This window comes from Pleurodeles waltl, chromosome 2_1, assembly GCF_031143425.1.
Source record: "Pleurodeles waltl isolate 20211129_DDA chromosome 2_1, aPleWal1.hap1.20221129, whole genome shotgun sequence".
NCBI classification, from domain to species: Eukaryota; Metazoa; Chordata; class Amphibia; order Caudata; family Salamandridae; genus Pleurodeles; species Pleurodeles waltl.
In genome coordinates, this window is record NC_090438.1 from 890,366,386 (window position 1) to 890,385,303 (window position 18,918).

Sequence of the window (18,918 nt, forward strand, 5' to 3'; positions counted from 1 at the left end):
AGTGAAGTACAACTATAAACAGGGTTCGGTGCCCCCCTTCAAGGCCTCTGGGCCCGGTGCCACTGCACCTGATGCACCATTAGTAGCTGCATCCCTGGAGTGAACTTGAACCGGGTCCCTGCTGCAGCAATTAGTTTTCTGCCGTGCAACTATTGTTTTAAAAGCCACCAGAGTAGAAATCAGATCTGCTGAAGCCTTTAGAGATAGTGTATGAATTTATAAACACCATTATTTGGAGCCTGCATGAAAATGAATTGTATTACCCCGTTGCATTACAATAGAAGAATTTCTGGCAGGTCCACGAATTTAGCTTGTAATGATGCATAACATACACAAACATTGTATGTGTGCGCTTTGGGCGAAGAGCTATCGTTTATCTAGCTCTAAAAGCCACAGTTTTCCCTGACGTAGTGTGACACTGCTGTTTCAGGAAGCTACGTGTCACTGAAAGCTGGGGTGGTAACATGTAAACCATAGTAAGGTGAACGTGTTCAACCTGTTCCGCCCGTGATCACTCCTTTCCGTCCCTCGTCCGACTCGCTGCTAAACCTCTGCCTGCTGAGTCGCTGTGTCTTCTTGGCATAATGGAAGAAAGGTAGGTACTGGCCTGCCTTTGTCTAATGTTTTTTTTTTTTTAAACGTAATGGTTGCATTGGTTCTATGTCTGTAGGTCATTGCTGGGTAAACTGCACTGCGATGTGTTTTTTTTTCTTCAACTACAATATTAAAACTAAATCTTATGTGCCTGCCTTCGTGAAGTTCGTGTATTTGAAGGCAGTTTGGCATACTGCCGCTGATTCTGTGGTCTGGAACATATCAGTTTAATCGTTCTACACGAGGGAAAGTGCCGTTGATGTTTGAAAATATTATTAACACAGGACACTTTTACGGTTTTATTTACCGAGGTTATCAAATTAAAGCTGTTACAAAATACTTCAACCTTTAGACTGTTTGTGACAAGGTGAACGTGGAAAAGAGCGGTGATTTGCCAATATTTTAGATGAGGTATTGTTGGCACTCGCAGTTTCGCTTGTGTATAATTTTAACTTTGGTTGCCGCTTTAATTGACTTTATGGCACGTTTTTAAAATTGGACTGAGCATTATTACCGAAAAGTTGCCTCTGTGTTGCTGAGAACTTACTCTGTGTGCTGCGGGTAACACAGTGGTCGGTCATTGCCTCATTGCTAGTAAGATAGCTCAGTGTCCTAAGCGCTTGCTGCGAAAATCAGTCTGACCCTATTGAGATATTGTTTTAGTCACAGGAAGACGTTCGTGAATTGATGGCCTCCTTTGGAAGGGGCGGTCTTAAAACGCGACTATTCAGTAATCACGCACTATATACCGATACAAAACACTCCGTCAATTATGACGCACTAGGGTACACCAACATCCTACTGTATTTCACTCATCTCTTCTAGAAGTAGGGCGGCACTCTCCAACCCGTCCATATCAGGAAATTAATATTGCACCTTCCTTTCAATTAATAAATACGCACTTTTACTGAAGTACTGTTGCATACATGTAAAGGTATAACTTGGCTCCTCGCCCCTTATGTTGCTAAACATCAGTGCATTTGTCCCGCACGAGCGCCCTCAGAAGGAGGCGTCAATGTGCCCGTTTACTTACTTCCTTTCTTTCACACAAATTAAGTTTGAAATAAATGATTGTGTGTCCATTTATTGTTAGTGCGGTCGAGCAAACAGCTGCCCAGTGCTCCTGTTGCCCAGGTACTTTGAGTATCCAGGCATTAGCTCAATATATCTCACAGTTCGGGCACGTTTGCTGACAGCTGAGCTCGAACACACTACCTGTGCCCTGTGTTTCTGCGCTTTCCTGTCAGTAGAGCGTGCATTAACTAGAAAATATTTCAAATTAATGTATTGACAAAAGTTACAATAAAGAAATGCCCTTATGCTTATTGCACCAGCACAGGGCAGAAAACATCATGGTATGGCATCTGATCGAAACTGTGTTGACACTCGAAAATAAGGAAGGGATTTGAAATGTTAATGGCCTCATTTGGCACCCTAGAAAAAAGCAGAGGAGGCATTTATTTACAAACAGTAATGGCAAGAATTGAACTAGAGCTGTCGTAGCAAGAAGGCCATGGGCCATTGTGCAAACAAGGAACATGAGCCCTTTGCCATTGGGGTAGTAAAATATAGCAATTATCAGGGTTCAATGGCCCCCTCAGGGCTCTGGGCCCTTGTGCCACTGCACCTGCCCCACCCACACTCCTTATATAGAGATTCCCTTTTGACTTACATTCAAGCACATAAACACTCATTTCAATCAAACAAAAGACCAACCATAATATTAAAAGAACTAAGCAATTTTAGGCTTGATGTGTGCTGTGAGGAATTGGTGAGCTTTGAATGTAGTGAGACATACGTTCCTAACCGAAATAGAACAAACAAAGGTAGCAAACCTTGATCTCTGTATGAGTGTTTGTGTGAGGTGGGGAGGGGTTCTACTCTGAATATAGCTGGAGGAAATAATGCTAAATTTGCACTTAGATCCAAATTTCATTACACTACTCAACAATCTATCCGTTCTGATTGAAATATTCCAATATTGTCTTGTGCTTATTCTTCCCAGTGACGTTGGAGCTCCCCCTTCCCAATAACCTTATAAAATTAGAACAACATCATTGAGTTTGCTTACTAAAAATAAAATATGCAAATGTTCTATATTATGTGTTTCACAGAAAATATTTTTTAGTGCTGAAAAAATGCTGCTTAAAATTGTTTTCTCTAAAAGTAGCACCTAACAAAAAATATTCAGAATTTACATGCTGTTCTTGATTAGCTGTGTCATTATTTTGCTCCCTCTCCTGCTTAACTCCTGAGGATGGTTTGGCTGGCTTCTTTTAACTGTGAGCTTTCCCCTCAGAAAGATTGCTTGCAACATTGTGGTCCTGCTTCTGTGTCTTGGTTGTAAGTGCCCTTGTGGTTCTGCTTACTTTATTTGAGCATTTATCATGTTTTTTACAGCATGGAAAAGAGCCAAGAGTGACAGAGAACTTTACATAAGAATAGTAAGTAAAAAATAGCATAGGAAGTATGGCATTACAACTAGGAGGGTCAGTGGTATAAATCCACATATAGTTTCATAGTCGAAAATGCATAAGTGCATTACAGTATATGGTGGATACATTATATACCCCAAAATAAAATAGTTGGCCTGCACACGCTTCTACATTACAATATTGATTCAATAGCTGTGATACTGAGGTATATGACTCCATATTAGAAGGTTTCAGAATCTTGATTATAAGGAAGGTAGTCTGAAGGGTATTTGGACTGGAAAAGATAGAAAGGGGTATGACATTTTTTTAAGCGGAAGTGATGTTGGAATAATGTGCTCTTCAGTTATTTTTTACATTTTTCCTGAAATGTTATTACCTTTAGATATGGAGGGGTGAAATTCTAAATTCTGGGAGCACCTCCAGAGAAGGACTATTTAAGCATTTTAGTTTTCTTCATAATTGGTGTTGCAGGAGGGTGTATTTTAGACTTCCTCCTTTGCTGTCCTGTTCGGGGTCCATTCACCCATTGAGTGGTTCATGCCAATTTAAACAAACTCCATGCTTCAACATGAAACCAGATCAGTGAGATCAGGATGAGTAGTATATGGTAAAACATTCTTGCTACTGAGACCAGTCTGGCTGCTTCGTGGATAACTACTTTGAGAGAAGCCTGGTGCACTTTGGGAAGCCTTACTAGCAGTAAGTTGCAATAGTTCAATCTACACTGTACTAGAGCAGTAGTTTCCAAACATTTTCCCTTGACCTATTGGCCGTGCCGAACAATTATGTTACTTTTGTTTTTGGCGGGTGGGGAGATGTAAGCCCGGCCTCGGGAGTGCTTACATTTTTCTCCCTGAAAATAATTGGGATAAAGCTGATGAAGGCATTATAATCATAGATGTGCAGGGTGCAGCAGGTGGGGATGATGTACTTGTGGCCACTGAGCCACTGGCTGCAGTTGTGGTGGTGGCGACACCTGTTGTGGCCAATGCCGGACCCCCTTGGCTGACAGCCCACCATACTCCAGTGGCTCTCTCCCTATGATAGCGTCTTGCCATCATTCTGAACCCAGACTCCACATCCAACATGTGCATGTATCTTACTGCCCACATCTGGAACTCCCTTGTCTCAGCGGCATTCATGTTAGCAGATGTAAAAATGAGACAGGTAACCATTAGTGTCATCATTGTGTGATGCTTGCACAGATGATAATCTAACACTCTCCCTCAAATTGCACATGCAGTCTAAATCACAGTACAGATGATACATTGTCCCTGAGGAATGACATGGCAACGCTGCCTAACCATCAAGTATTTAACAGCACAGCAAAACACAACAGGGCATGTACCAAATAAACTGCTCTGTGCATTTCTGTAGTTGTTGGACCTGGCCCTTTTACAGGGTCATTCCGCAGACTTTGTGCTTTTTTGCCTCCTTATTTTTCTGACCTTTGTTGGCTGACGTTTTGACTCTGAGCACAAATTTGGTATGATTGGATTATACCTGATTGGCATATTTAATTTACGTATAAGTCCCTTGTAAACTGGTATTCCTATACCCAGGACCTGTAAATCAAATACTACTAGTGAGCCTGCAGCGCTGCTTGCACCACCCACTGAAGTACCCTGTCAAACCTATCTAAGGCCTGCTAGCACAGAGCCTGTGTGCGCAGTTTTCTGCCACAGGGACCTGGCATCTAAATTTACTTGCCAGGCACAGAACTCCCTTCTTACTACATGTAAGTCACCCCTAAGGTATGCCCTAGCTAGCCCTTTGGGCAGGGTGCCATGTATGTAGAAGACAGGACATGTGCCATGTTGGGTGGCCTGTCCTGGTGGTGACAAACAGCCTAACTTGGTGTCTCACTGCTGTGAGTGCTGCCTCCTCATAGGATTGCATTGGAAATGCCCTGCCTTATGTGTAAGGGGTGTTGTCTGATTTATGAGGGATTGTGTAGGCATGTTTGGTATGGTTGTGATAGTGGTGGGAAATGCTGCTTACTGGTGTAGGTGTATTTTTTATTACTATCACAGAAATGCCACTTCTAGTAAGTGCGCATTTCTCTGTGCTTATGAGTCTGGTATTTTGCAGCCTGACTCCAATCCATGTCTGGGCAGACTGACAGTTGGGGTTTTGTGCATACTTCTCAGACAGCCTGAACACAGGCAGGGTGGAGGTGACACAGAGGTGCATCTACATATTGTAAAGCCTTCCTGGGCTGAGAGAAGGGAGAGGCGGGCATACCTGCATTTGTAAAGACTGTGCCCTGGCCTCACACAATAGGGTCGTTAACCCCCCACTGATGTTTGGAGCCTGTGCTGAAAGGAGAGAGGGGGCACTCCCAGAACCAGTTGTAACTGGCTAGAACCTCCTCTCCCTACCATTGTAAGACACACTGTAAACCCAGTATAAGTACAGGGGAATCTTCCCCACAATTTTAACTCTCTTGGAACTTGAAACTGGACACAGAACGCTGATGAAGGGACTCACCAGGAAACCACCTTGGACTGCTGCTGTTGTGCTGACCTGTGACCTGCCCGGTCACTAGGAGGAACTGCCACCATCTGCACCACTTGTGCTGACCTGTAGCTGGGTCCACCAGCCCTGTACCTTTTCTTGACTGTATTGTTCCCAGGTGCAGGGTGCTGTGGCCCCTGACCCCTGCCACGATCTCCACAGCTGGGTCTGTAGCGCTTGGGAACTGCACTCTTTCTGGACCTACTGCAGAGGAGTCACTGCCGCAGCCCGGGCTTTAGCTTTGCCCTAAGCACTCTGAAAAGCACTTTACTTCTACCCAAGAACACCGCCGCAGCCCGGGTCTCCAACTTGTTTTAGCGCTTTGAAAAGTGCTTTATTTTATCTCCCGGATCACCACCGCAGCCGGGTTCACTAATTAACTTGGAGTGCGGGGATCGTGCTCATCTCAGTGCCCCTGGGGCACACCAACAAAGGAATCGGAGCAAGCATGCTCCTCTCGGCGCACCCGAGGCACCTCCTGCTTCTGGGAGCGCCCCCAGGGCACCAGCCGCCTTCAGTTGTACAGGAAGCTCCCCGGCGGCTCAGGAGCAGCTTCCCTCACTCACGCGCCACATCGGGTGCGGGCGAGTGTTTCCTCGGGCCCCCGGAGGGGTCCGAGTTTCCTTTCGCAGTTGAGGCAGGACTAGGGGAAGGTGCGGGACGCTCCTGTTCTTGGGCATTTTGTTCTCCAATGAAATCGGGAAGGGAGACCTCGACGAAGATCCCTTCCCGCCTTTGCGCACCTAGTTATTGCTGGACCACGCCCGGCCCCTACCCCACAGATAGGGTGTGAGGAGGCCGAGGCAGGCCCCCATCCAGTACATAGGCCCCCAGAGGGGCCCGTTCACGAGGAGAGGGCTCCGACCGCCCCTCTCCCCCAGGAGCATCGCCTGGTCCCGTTGTGCGCGCAGGAGTGCCGGGGGCCCCCTCTTGCTTGTCTAGGCACTGGGAGTGCCTCTACTACAGAAACAGGTACTTTTCAGGGAATCTAGGCTCTAGAAGCCTAGTACAGACTTGTATGTGTTTTAGGTTTCCTACCTGTTTACTGCTCCTACATCTATGTGCTAATGTTCCTTTTTATGGGCATGTCTAGCTGATATGTATTTATATGACTTGTGATATATTCTCTAATGTTCCTTTTATGGGTATTTAGGAATTGTTAATGACAAGTGCATATATCTTTTGCTATAATTCCTGACTACTGCTTATGTTGCAGAATCCTGAGTACTTACGTATGCTAATGTGACAACTGCATATTCTTGCAGAGTATTAGTAACTTGTGTAACATTTTGACAACTGCTAAGGTAGCAGGGTATTACTTCCGTGTAATGTTGGTCTAATTATGTTTTGTGCAATACAGATTATTTTTACATAGCTCAGTGTTGTGTTTACTTTGTGGTGTACATTTTGTGTCACGTGTGTTGTGTGTGTTGTGCAAACGCTTTACACATTGCCTCTGGGATAGGCTTGACTGCTCGTGCCAACCCACCAAGGGGGTGAGCAGGGGTTATCTTGGACGTGTAACTCCCTAGCCCTGACTAGAGTGGGTAGGTTCTGCCTGGCTGAGGTGCATACCCTAGCCAACCAGAAACCCCATTTCTAACAGTAGTGCAATGTGTCACAATGCAAATGCAGCAAGTACTTAACATGGGCCAGGCCAACTAATCCCTATCATCTGATCAACTTCAAGGCACACAAGACTTGTGATCTGTATATGTAATTGGCAGGATGGTATAGTTGCTAATCATAAGGGGTCAGTGTTGTTTGGGACACATGCATGCTTGCATTAGATGTCTGTCATCTACACTGTGACCATCACACCTAACTACATATATGTTCTCCCCCTACCCCTCTGCCTCAGGGGGGATGGGCATGCAAAACATCATCACAACCGTCAAGGACAGCCATAAAAGCCATGTCCAGCTGTACATGGATTTAATGAGTATAACGCATGTGAGGAGGCCTGCCAACTAGGAGTGAGGTATCAATTGGTCAATCACATATACATTCATGTTTCCATTTGTGGACAACCATCAATATCTGATCTGCCAACACATTTCCAAAATCACCCACATTGATGCAATCACACGTCTGGCCTTGACCTGCATGCACGCCTATAACATACCACATAAGTGCCACGTAAATGGAGTAGAACATTTTGGGCTAGGTGCTGAGGGACAGTTACCCATACAGTCCTACATGTACATTACAATACAGGGATGCCAATTTTGTGTGGAAAACTGATGCATCACTGTCTTGTGTAAATGAGGGTATGGCTTGCTGTCAATATTCTGACACTGGACCACTTCCAAATCAAATGTGGGCCTACAGGTGGCTGCTGATCACCTTGTTCACATGCTACTGCTTATTGCGCAGCACAAGACTCCCAAGATATGACCCTCTGCCTGTGAATGTCTAACCCTTGCATGGAACACTATATCAACCTCCAGTCAAGTCATATATTAGATCACGTGCCAGCTCATCATATCTTGCAATGAGTTAAACTCCCAAGAGTCAATCACACAACAGCTGCAATCACTACACAGGACAGATCATTTTCACACTAACTGGATACGTCTGGGTCCTCAAATCAAGCCACTTCTCTAATGGTATAGGGGGTCGGGCCAACTGTAAGACATGGAAAGGAGTTATATGCTCAATGTCTGATCACTGAACAATCGTGTGGACAACATATCACAGTGTGTGACATTTTATATGAGTGAGCTGCTGATACTGCATGTAGACACTCCAACAGACATATCACTGCAAACTTGCATTGACAATGACACTCCAGTAAGTGATAGACAAACATATGCACACATGCACTGGGCCTAACAATCATGTGGTGCTAAACCTGGCTGCAATTTTTTTGGCCAATCCATTTCATATGGTAGTCCATGTCATGATTTTTAATTTGGTGACAATTGCAGTGGCATTTCCCTGGTGCACTGCAATGCAAGTGACTCAAGTATTGTGGCTTGTGCATCAAAGGACCATGAGTAACTGTGTGATGGACATCTGAGTCAATTTTCAGTCAGCAATTATCATGCATTCAGTGGTCCATAACAGATGTGGCACAGTTGTATGTAGGTAACAAATGCCCCATTGGCAGTGTCCCCAATGTGCATATACCCCCTATGCCAACATGATGGCAGGGATCATGTGTGTGTAATGATAACAATGTAGCGCTAAACATGGATAGCCCACTTTGCTGTCCCAAAACTGTGAAATATGGTATGCTGACAGTGTCTTAGCTGATCATCATTGACAGAATGCATGGGCACAGGTGTAGTCATTGCACCTGAAATGTGTCACTCAAGGCCATATGTACCAATATCAGGTTTTGTGAGTCACACATTGCGAGACTTAGCAACTAGCAATTAGCAAGTTGGTTGATCTGAGGTAGAACACTCGAAATGACACTGTTTGCAATTCAAAAATGAGGTAACAAATGGCCTACCTCTCGAATAATTATGAGGTAGGTCTCATTTTGCAAACCCCTTGGGAATGGTGGCACCCACAGGGATGCTGGCCTGCTGGCCTGCTGGGCTTATCAGACCACCATGTCTGTGACTGCTTTCATATTGGGATGTAAATATTTGTTTAATTGCAGCCTTATTTCAGCAGGGGTAAACAGAAAGTATTTAAAATATCTATTTTACGACAGAAAAATATTTTTGGAAGCAGTCAGTGGTCCATGGCACAACTTCCTGCTCAGAATAAATTTTTGGCAATGCATTCACAAAGAGGAAGGGATCCCATGGGGACCCCACCCCTTCTGCAAATGGGTTAGCACCAACTTGAAACGGGTGGTAACTGTAATTGCTTGGTGCCAGCATTTGTGCCCAAGAAAAAAACAATTAGCTGCCTGCGACTCGATAGTAGGATAGGGAACGCCCATTCCTAAATTCCACAAGAAAACCCTATTTTGTGATTGTGCAATGTGAAAGCAGAATGGCAAAAGTTGGGTTGTGCATTTGAAAGAATATTTTACATGATGTAAGCACAAACAAAACAGGAAACTAGGCAGTTTGTGAAAGTTATCAATAGCTTGGTACATCCGGCCCTAAATATTAGTCGGACATGGCTCAACGAAACTCTGGACTGCATTGTTATTATGTATAAACATTTGTAATACATCTCAGTACTGGTACACTAACAGTTTGTTCTACTTGCATTCCACACAGCCACAAATGTTGCATGCAGCACATCAAGACATCTACTACTGTCACTCAGGAGCATTCTACTGTACACATTTGTCAATGTAATACTCACCAACAGGGCCACCGATCCCCACACCCAGGTGGTCCAGCAGGTCCTGTTCTCATGCCACCAGGTCAGCCCAGTGATGCTTTAGCTGGTTCTCGTTCCGGGAGGGCTCAGCCTCGCCCTTTCTGACATAGTATGGTACAGAATTTTAACAAGAAAAGTGAAAAATAAAGGACAAAAATAAGAAAAAAGGAAACTTACAAACCCAAATTACAGACCTCAACTAACCCAACTAATCTAACCCCCAAACAGATAGAACAAATACAATTCAGACAACACTAAAATACACAAAAACACTTACACAGGTACAAAATACAAATAGAATACACCAAAAGACAAAAGATAGACACCTCAAGATGCAATATACACAATCCAAACAAGAGCAACACATGGACACAGCCATACAATCACGAAAAATCACAGACTGTAAAGTGAAAGTGAAAGTGAAAAAACACCCACTGTACCATTTCTGTAAACAGGATTTCCTATTACATCACTTCCTGTCCCCTTTGCACCCCGTTTTCCGTCTTGCGTGTATTTTTTTGTCGCATACGTAGTTTGCATGAATATATGCAACGCATAACCTACATATGAGGCAAAATACCACGCATTACCGTGAAACTATTATTTTTTTGGATAGCCGCATGCGTTGGGTGCGCTGCTGAGGACCCCACTGACTCATTATTGGAATCTGGTTACCACCACTGAGTCAGTATTAAAAGCCATTGTTGGAAATGGCCTTTTTGAAGGGTCATCCCTAGGCTTTTTGTCTTCCTCCTTCTCTTTTTCTGACCTCATTTTTGCTGGCTTTAGGACTCTACGCACTTTCCCACTGCTAATCAGTGCTAAAGTGTATATGCTCTCTCTTTAAAACATGGCAACATTGGATCATACCCAATTGGACTATTTAATCTACTTATAAGTCCCTGGTAGAGTGCACTATATGTGCCCAGGGCCTGTAGATGAAATTTTACTAGTGGGCCTGCCTCACTGGTTGTGCCACCCACTTAAGTAGCCCCTTAATCTTGTCTCAGGCCTGCCATTGCAAGGCCTGTGTGCAGTTTCACTGCCAATTTGACTTGGCATTTAAAAGTACTTGCCAAGCCTAAACCCCCCCCCTTTTTCTACATATAAGAAACCCCTAAGGTATTCCCTAGGTAACCCATAGGGCAGGGTGCTGTGTAGGCAAAAGGCAGAACATGTACCTGTGTAGTTTATATGTCCTAGTAGTGTAAAGCTCCAAATTCATTTTTACACTGCTATGAGACATTCTCCCTTCATAGGCTAACATTGGGGCTGCACTCATACATTGTTTGAGTGGTAGCTGCTCACCTGAAAGGAGTAGGAAGGTCATATTTAGTATGGCCAGAATGGTGATACAAACTCCTACTGACTGGTGAAGTTGGATTTTATATTACTATTTTAGAAATGCTACTTTTAGAAAGTGAGCGTTTCTCTGCACTTAAATCTTTCTGTGCCTTCCAATCCACGTCTGGCTAGGTTTAGTTGACAACTCCCTTGTGCATTCACTCAGACATACCCCAAACACAGCATATTCAGTCTCACTTGCATACATCTACATTTTGAATGGGTCTTCCTGGGCTGGGATGGTGGAGGGCTTGACACTTGCATGTCAAAGGACAGGGGCCTGCCCTCACACAAAGGACTGCCACACCCCCTACTGGGACCCTGGCATACAGGATGGAACTGAAAGGGGACCTTGTGCACTTCTAAGCCACTCTTTGAAGTTTCCCCTACTTCAAAGGCACATTTGGGTATTTAAGCAGGGTCTCTGACCCTACCAACTCAGACACTTCTTGGGGTAGACATTCTACCTCACAGACACTTCCTGGAGAAGAAACTGGAACCAGAACCTGCATCCTGCCAAGAAGAACGGCCTGGCTGCCCAATGGACTCACCAGTCTGCTTTCTGTGAAGGACTGCTGCCTTTCTGTTGCCCTGTTGCCTTGCTGCACTCTGGCTGTGGTGTAGACGTGTTCTCCAAGGGCTTGGATAGAGCCTTGCCTTCTGTTCCCTGAATTCTCAGGTCCAAAAAGACTTCATCTCTACAAGAAGGACTCCTTGTGCGGCGAAATGCGACACACAGCCTGCCAGAAACAACGCACAGACTGCACCATACGCCGAACTGGAATGACATAGCCCATCTTTGCAACAAGAAGATCGATGCAGCACCAGCATAGCGACCGGCAATCTGACGCACGGCCCACCGAATTGACGCACAGCCGAGCCGGAATGATGTAGCCTGACTTCCAGAGAGGAATCGAAACAGCACCTGCCGTGCAGTAGAAAATTCGATGCAACACCCACCAGATCGACGCAGCGCCTGTGACTTCATCCTGCCTGCGCAGGAAATCCATGCATCATCCCCGGGGCATCTGAAAACCCTGCAACTCGAAGAGGAACCACGACTGAGTGCCGGAAATGAACGCATCGCTGTGTGCGGTCAAAAAAATCTACGCACACCCCTTTGTATCCATGCATCTCCTCCTCTGTGGTTCTTTGCAAAGATTTTTCACACGAACCAGGTACTTTGTACTTGAAAGAGACTTTGTTTGCTTTTAAAAGACTTAAGACACTTCATATCACTTTTCAGTGATATCTCAACATTTACTTGTTGCATTTTAATTGTTTTGACTTGCATTTATCCAGATAAATATTATATATTTTTCTAGAAACTCTGTGGTGTATTGGTGTCGTGCTATATGGTGTTATTGTATGAATTATTGCAAAAATACTTTACACATTGCCTTCTAAGTTAAGCCTGACTGCTCAGTGTCAAGCTACCAGAGGGTGGGCACAGGATAATTTGGATTGTGTGTGACATACCCTGACTAGAGTGAGAGTCCTTGCTTGGACAGGGGGTAACCTGACTGCCATCCAAAGACCCCATTTCTAACAGCCAGGGACACTCATCCTATGCAATTTCTATGATTTGAGCCTCAAAATAATACACACAATGATAGCAGCAAGTATACACCCAAAAAATTCTCAATATTGAAATATTTTGTTTAATTCACAATCAAATATAGAAAAGGTTTTTACATTTTCAATTGTGCTTCTTTATTTGTATATCATTTATTAATTTTAATGTGTTAGTCTTAATATTATTAATTTTTTTAAACAGTGGCCCACTCCCTGACTACACTTCTTAGACCCCCACAGGGGTCCTCAGACCACAGGTTAAGAACTACCGGCCTATTCCATTAAAACAAAATGCTTGTTTGACTCGTAAAACCAAAAGTAAACTTTTCTCAAATATTTTGTGAGAGATAACTCTCTCACTCAGATGCATTGGTAATGTGGATTGATTTTTCATGTGTGTCACTGAAAGTTTTATACCGAGCTTCACAACATGAAGGTACACAAGGCAGCCACAGCCCAACCTATCCTAACATAAAGTATGTCAAGGACGGGCGGCAGTAGCAGAAGAAACACCACACCAATCATTTACACTTAAAGGACAAGTACAACAAATGTAGCTGACACGTTAAACAGTGAGTAAAAGGTGTTAAAGGACTGTTGTATGATTTCAGTATTCAGAAGTATAAAATACCTATGAGAAACAGACAAACCTCTTATGGAATTGACATACATTCATGTACTCATATAGGAAGATGAAGGCTCCCCTAACTAGTATGGCATGCATCATCAGTTGTTTCCAAATCTTGCACTGGGAAGCATTCAAAAGTACTCCAATTCACTGTTTGTACGGTCTCCCAGTTATGTGTTATCTAGTTTGGGTGAGATCATATCACTTATGGCAACAATTATGTTCTCTGATAAATTTTCAAACTTGTATTAAAATTCATACAGCTAATCCAAAAATATCTTTTACTTGTGTGCCTCCCTACCACAAAATTAAAAACAAGAGGGACAAAAATAAATAGTCCCTGCTGAACTTTTCCATCAACATGTTTTGGTGTTTGAAAATTGCCCCTTTGGGCTCAGGAGTCTTCTCCACGAATACTGGTATCACATCAAATATTGTGAAATAATCCCTGCTTCATAGGGCATGTTCACCTGCCTTAGAAGGGGAGGGTCGATAGGCCACACTTCCTCAGGTCCCACTTCTTGGAAAGGTCTTGAAACAGACTTTTGGTGATGCTGTTGGCACGTGCGGCATGATTTCCAGGACAAGTCACTGTAATCATATAGCTTGTGCTATAAAACAGGCCATGCCAAACCACACTCACAGCTGACTGGGTATGGATAGCAGAAGTGCACAGGCCTTGAGACTGCGTACTATGCACCTAAAATGAAAGCATCTCCTACCTCACTACCAGCACCAACAGGGCAGTGGAAGTGAGACAATGCTAGCTAGGTCCCATAATTTTCCACAGTTACTTCTTTTTTGTAGTCTGTCTGTAAAACCAGCAGCATGAAGGCTGACTAGAACAGCTTTTAGGTCACCCTGGACTGCCTGCTCTACAGCAAATGTCACTGACTGTCACTTTATTGCTAACCTTTACATATAAAAAGTGTTTTTTGGATTGTTTCACTTTATCACCTTAGATTACATCACTGTACTGAGTAGCCTTTATTAAAATTAGTGAACCACACTCTCTCTCTGGTCACAATTTCATTAATGACTCAAGATGCAAGTCATTTGTCTTGTTTCTTCTATATAAGCCTTCATGTTTTTTTGATACATGTAGCAACATTATGGTCTACTAAACCACACACAAGAGAGTTTGTTGGACAGAGTGCAGCCTGAACTATTTCAAGGTGCTGTCAAAAGTGGTGATCATGCAAAGGAAGACACAATGAAGAAAAGTGTTTACGGTCACACTTTTTGGGTATGCCTGGATGCTTGTTTCAACAAAACTAGGTTTCCTGTTGAGACATTGTGCAATTCAGATCCTTGATGGATATTACATTCTTTTCCTCTTGTCCTCTGAAGACAATTTTATTAGTGACCCAAGAGGCACGTTTGTTGTCTTGTGCCTCCTATGAAAGACCTTTATTGCAGTTATAGACTGAGAAGAAATATAGGCTATTAAACTATATAGGAGGAGGTTTTTAGTACATCCCTCATCTTGAACTGAGTTATTTGAATTCACTCTGATATGTAAACATCACTGAAAAAGAAGCAGAGAGAAGAAAAGTATTTGCAGAGGGTCACACAATTTGTGCAAGCAGGGATTGAAACCAGAGTTTCTGTGTCATGCCGCCACAACTAGTTTTGCCCTGGGTCCAATAAAGTGTCTGACTGGCCTGAGTATTTTATGCAAGTGCATTCAAAATACCCTTTGTTTTTATAGGATGGAGCAACAGCTGAGGAAATACCCCTCGTCATACAGTGGCTACTCCTTTTACAGAACAAGTGCAATCTTTCCTCCTTCAGAGAATGGGTAAAGCTAGTGTTGCATCAGCACAAGCCTTTCCCATCACAGGATAGGACTGGATGAAAGTGGGCAGTAGCAGTGTGCACTTAGCTGCCTCTCAGAATAGGGATGACATGGCAGTAGCAATGCAAGCTTCCCTCTCTCACAGATGACATGAGAGCAGTCTTCCATTTCCCACAGAACAGATCCAGCAGGGTAGAGCTGTAGAAACTTTAATTGCTTACAGAATGTGTACACATAAGACATGAGTGACTTTTCAAAAACAGATCTCTAGTGTATGGGCTTAACTCAATGAGAGGAATGTATAGGAGGAAGAGTGATTGAAAATGGAAGTTCTAACATCCTTCTCACTAAGGTGATAATCCACATCAGCGCCCTCTGTTGGTTCTATAGTTTCCCATGTACTGAGAAATTAAAGTAACCTAGTAGGTCGTGGGTGTTTAGAGCAGTCTCACTACAGCCTCAGTAATTATGCTCTAGACAGGCATACTATGTTCTAGACAGGCAACCTCTTCAAAAAGGATTGAATGCACCTGCATTAGGTTGTGTGCAATCCTAGGCTCGGTACAGCGCCTGATCAGAATGTTTAGGGCCACCAGTGTGTAAGAGGTTACATTTACTAACTCATACGGTGCCCGTTTTGAGTCGTGAAACACCCCTTATTGTACTTCCTCTGTGTTGCAAATGAAATTGGCTCCTTTGATGCAATGAATTCAAAGATCCAGGAATGATGACAACCATTTGAGAAATGAGCTTTCAAGGCAATTATTTTTGGGCGTTCACAGGGAGTTATGGGTCGCTGTGCCTGAGGCCGCTGGGTGTCTAGGACAATGAGCAGTCAAGGATTAGCTTCATCTTAAATTTGAAAGGTTTCACCGACTATTTTCAATGTTACACTTTAAATTCTGCTTCGTGCTCTCGACCCAGAGTGTAAACCAACTGACGGTTCGAGTTCTTCGTGAAAGAAATGAAAGGAAAGGAACCATATTTCTAAAGTGCTCTTTCACCCCGAGGCATCTTGGTACAAAAAAGAAACACGTTTGTGTTATAATGATAAAAGCAGTACACATTGATTGGTTGGTATAGATGTGCATTATTACGTAGCAGTAGAAACTGTTATTCTGGAGGTTCCATGAGTGACAACTGGGAGTTGGCAGTTGTATGTGAGAACTTATTCCTGTACAATGTGCATGGGCCGTAAATACTACAGGCTGTCAGGACAACACAAGAGTCACAACTCTCAGACTTTGAAAACACGAAGCCAGGATTCAATTTCCTAAAATGGTGATGATTATTCATAGCTTTTATTTTAGCAGGAGAGAGCATCAGTATTGGCAGTGAGCAAGGAAAAGGATCTGGCTCCCCAAGCACCATAACATCCTCTCTCTCCAAAGATCTGAGTTTAAGATATTTTGCAGTGGTATTGGCCCGATCTCATGCAGAGTCATGCACCGTGCACACTTGAATCTTCCCCAGCCTGAGTATCTGTTAATGACTACACCACACCCACAGACGTAGCTGTACATTACACGTCTTTATTCCTCTACCTGTACCTGTGAACTTCTCAACATTTTAAACTAAGCTTTTATTACATTCTATTATAGCGATTATGTCACACTGATACGGAGTCACGGAGTCCATTGGGAGCCAGAAAGGTTCCATTCTAAATCGTGCAAGGCACTACATCTCCCCCTCCCTGTACAATTTTTAGCAACTTAGTATATATATATATATATATATATATATATATATATATATATATTCACTGAAAAAAACAAAGGTTGCAGGGAAATTATAGTGGGACTCCGAATTTACAGAACCATAGAAATTAAGCAGTTAATTGAGCAATTGTCCTTTTGTAGCCCATTGTGGGCTATCAAGAACCGTGAGGGAGGCCTCAAGGACTCCCCTGTGGTCCCAACAGACTTTTTTATTTATTTTGTTTTTAAAAAAACATTTTTTTCATAAAATGCCCTTAACGGGCTACCTGACACTGCTGGGGAAGCCTTAAGGCTTTATTCACAGTGCCATTGCTTCAGCAAGCATGGAGCTGATTTGACAGCAGCTCCTTGCTTGCTAAAGCATTGTATCTCTGTCCCATGCAAACATGCAGGGAACAAAGATGAAAACTTCGGATTTTAACCGCAGGACCTGCTTTAAAGATCCTGCTGTCAAAACCCGAAGTGTTTGCTGTGGCCTGGCTTGGCTGCAGTGCTGCAGCCAAGCCACAGCAAACAGCTATGTCCTGGGGGTGGGCACCCTGGCAAATTGCAGGAGCCCGCTCTATGGGTTGGTAGTCTGCTCTAGGGGGTGTGGGTCCCAAGGGGGCAGCAGGGCTGTGGGACCACCTCATATGATATAATAGAAGCCCTGGGGAGTGGTAGTCCCCAGGGCACGGGGGACCACAGCCCCCGCAGAAAACAAAATGAAAGCTCCGGAGAGGTGATACTCCCCGAGGCCCCCCACACACATAATTTTTGATGCCCCTGGGACCTGTGGGCCTATAAAAAAAAAACACGCTGTTTTTTTGTGTGTTTGTTTCCTGTGTGAAATCACACATATTGCGATTTTGCAGCACAAACATCATTTTACAAATTTTTTTTTGCTCTGGGGGTTCCATTGTTGGTTCCCCCCACCAGTGCTAAGGGGTCAGGGTCTCTCTATCCTGGTCCCTTTCATTGTTTTTAAACTGTTTTTCTGGGTCTCGGCTCGAGCAGAGTCCCAAGATGGCTGCCAACACTTCCTGGTTTGAAGTGATGGCAGCCAATCAGAGCTGTGCATTTCCCTGCACAAGCTCGTCTTTGTTCACGAATACTTCACGCCCAGAGATATACAAATTTGAACTACCCTAAATTTCTCAAAAACTACTCAACAGATGTACACCGATTAACAAAAAGCACAATCTACCTGCCGACAGCTAGCTTTCTGCCAAATTTGGTGCAATTCTGTCCAGCGGTTCGGGCTGTAGAGGTGTTGACTGATCCTACGGTAATTAAGATGGGAAACACATTTTTTGAGCACGCTTTTTCTCAGCCTCCGTTTGGCGGATCAACCTGAAACTTTACATGTGCACCATGTTTTGGAAAATTTCATGAAGATTTGTCAAAAGGTCTCAAAGATAAAGGCAAGTCAAAAAAAGCTTTTTATATGGAACTACGGTCTTAACTATAACTACCCACTGGTGACCTCCAGTACGTTTTATATATATATATATATATATATAAAACACTCCACTTGTGGCGTTCCCTTTCGGCACCTGAACGTCAACGGTGCTATTCCTCATACGCACGCCATCGCGTATTATATTACACACTTCTCTTCCGTGGATATAGGAAAAAGGCAGCACTTCACAGCCACAACAAATTCAATCATGTTTTATTCACCTACAGGGACGCGTTTCGGCGTTACCGCCTTCATCGACCTGTGAGCCGCCATTTTAGCTCAGTTTTTATACTCCAATTACAATGACCTCAATTAACATATATCATGCGAAAAACTGTTTTAGTCACAAATTTTCACCATACATTTCAATTAAACAGCAATTGAATACAATTAGAAAATATACAATGTAAAAATGCATTAGCTTGTCGAGTGTCAATTCTTCAGTGTTTATAAAATGTGTTAAACTAACCCTCGCCTGTAATCCATGAATACAACTATCTCTATTCAGTCAATGATCCTTTTCCAAATTCATTACCATTATGATTCAATAATAATATGCGTGCTGAATGATGATC

At 43.5% G+C, this 18,918-nt stretch overlaps 1 protein-coding gene across 1 annotated transcript in view; it reads left to right on the top strand.

Annotated features, from left to right (window-relative positions):
• The first annotated feature begins 511 nt into the window (after window positions 1-511).
• LOC138269580 (cytidine monophosphate-N-acetylneuraminic acid hydroxylase-like) overlaps window positions 512-18,918 on the top strand; it is a 680,173-nt gene continuing 661,766 nt past the window's right edge. The window contains exon 1 of the mRNA XM_069218806.1: window positions 512-595. Within this exon, the coding sequence (XP_069074907.1) occupies window positions 585-595 (11 nt within the window). The 5' untranslated portion in view covers window positions 512-584. The remainder of the gene's footprint in view (window positions 596-18,918) is intronic.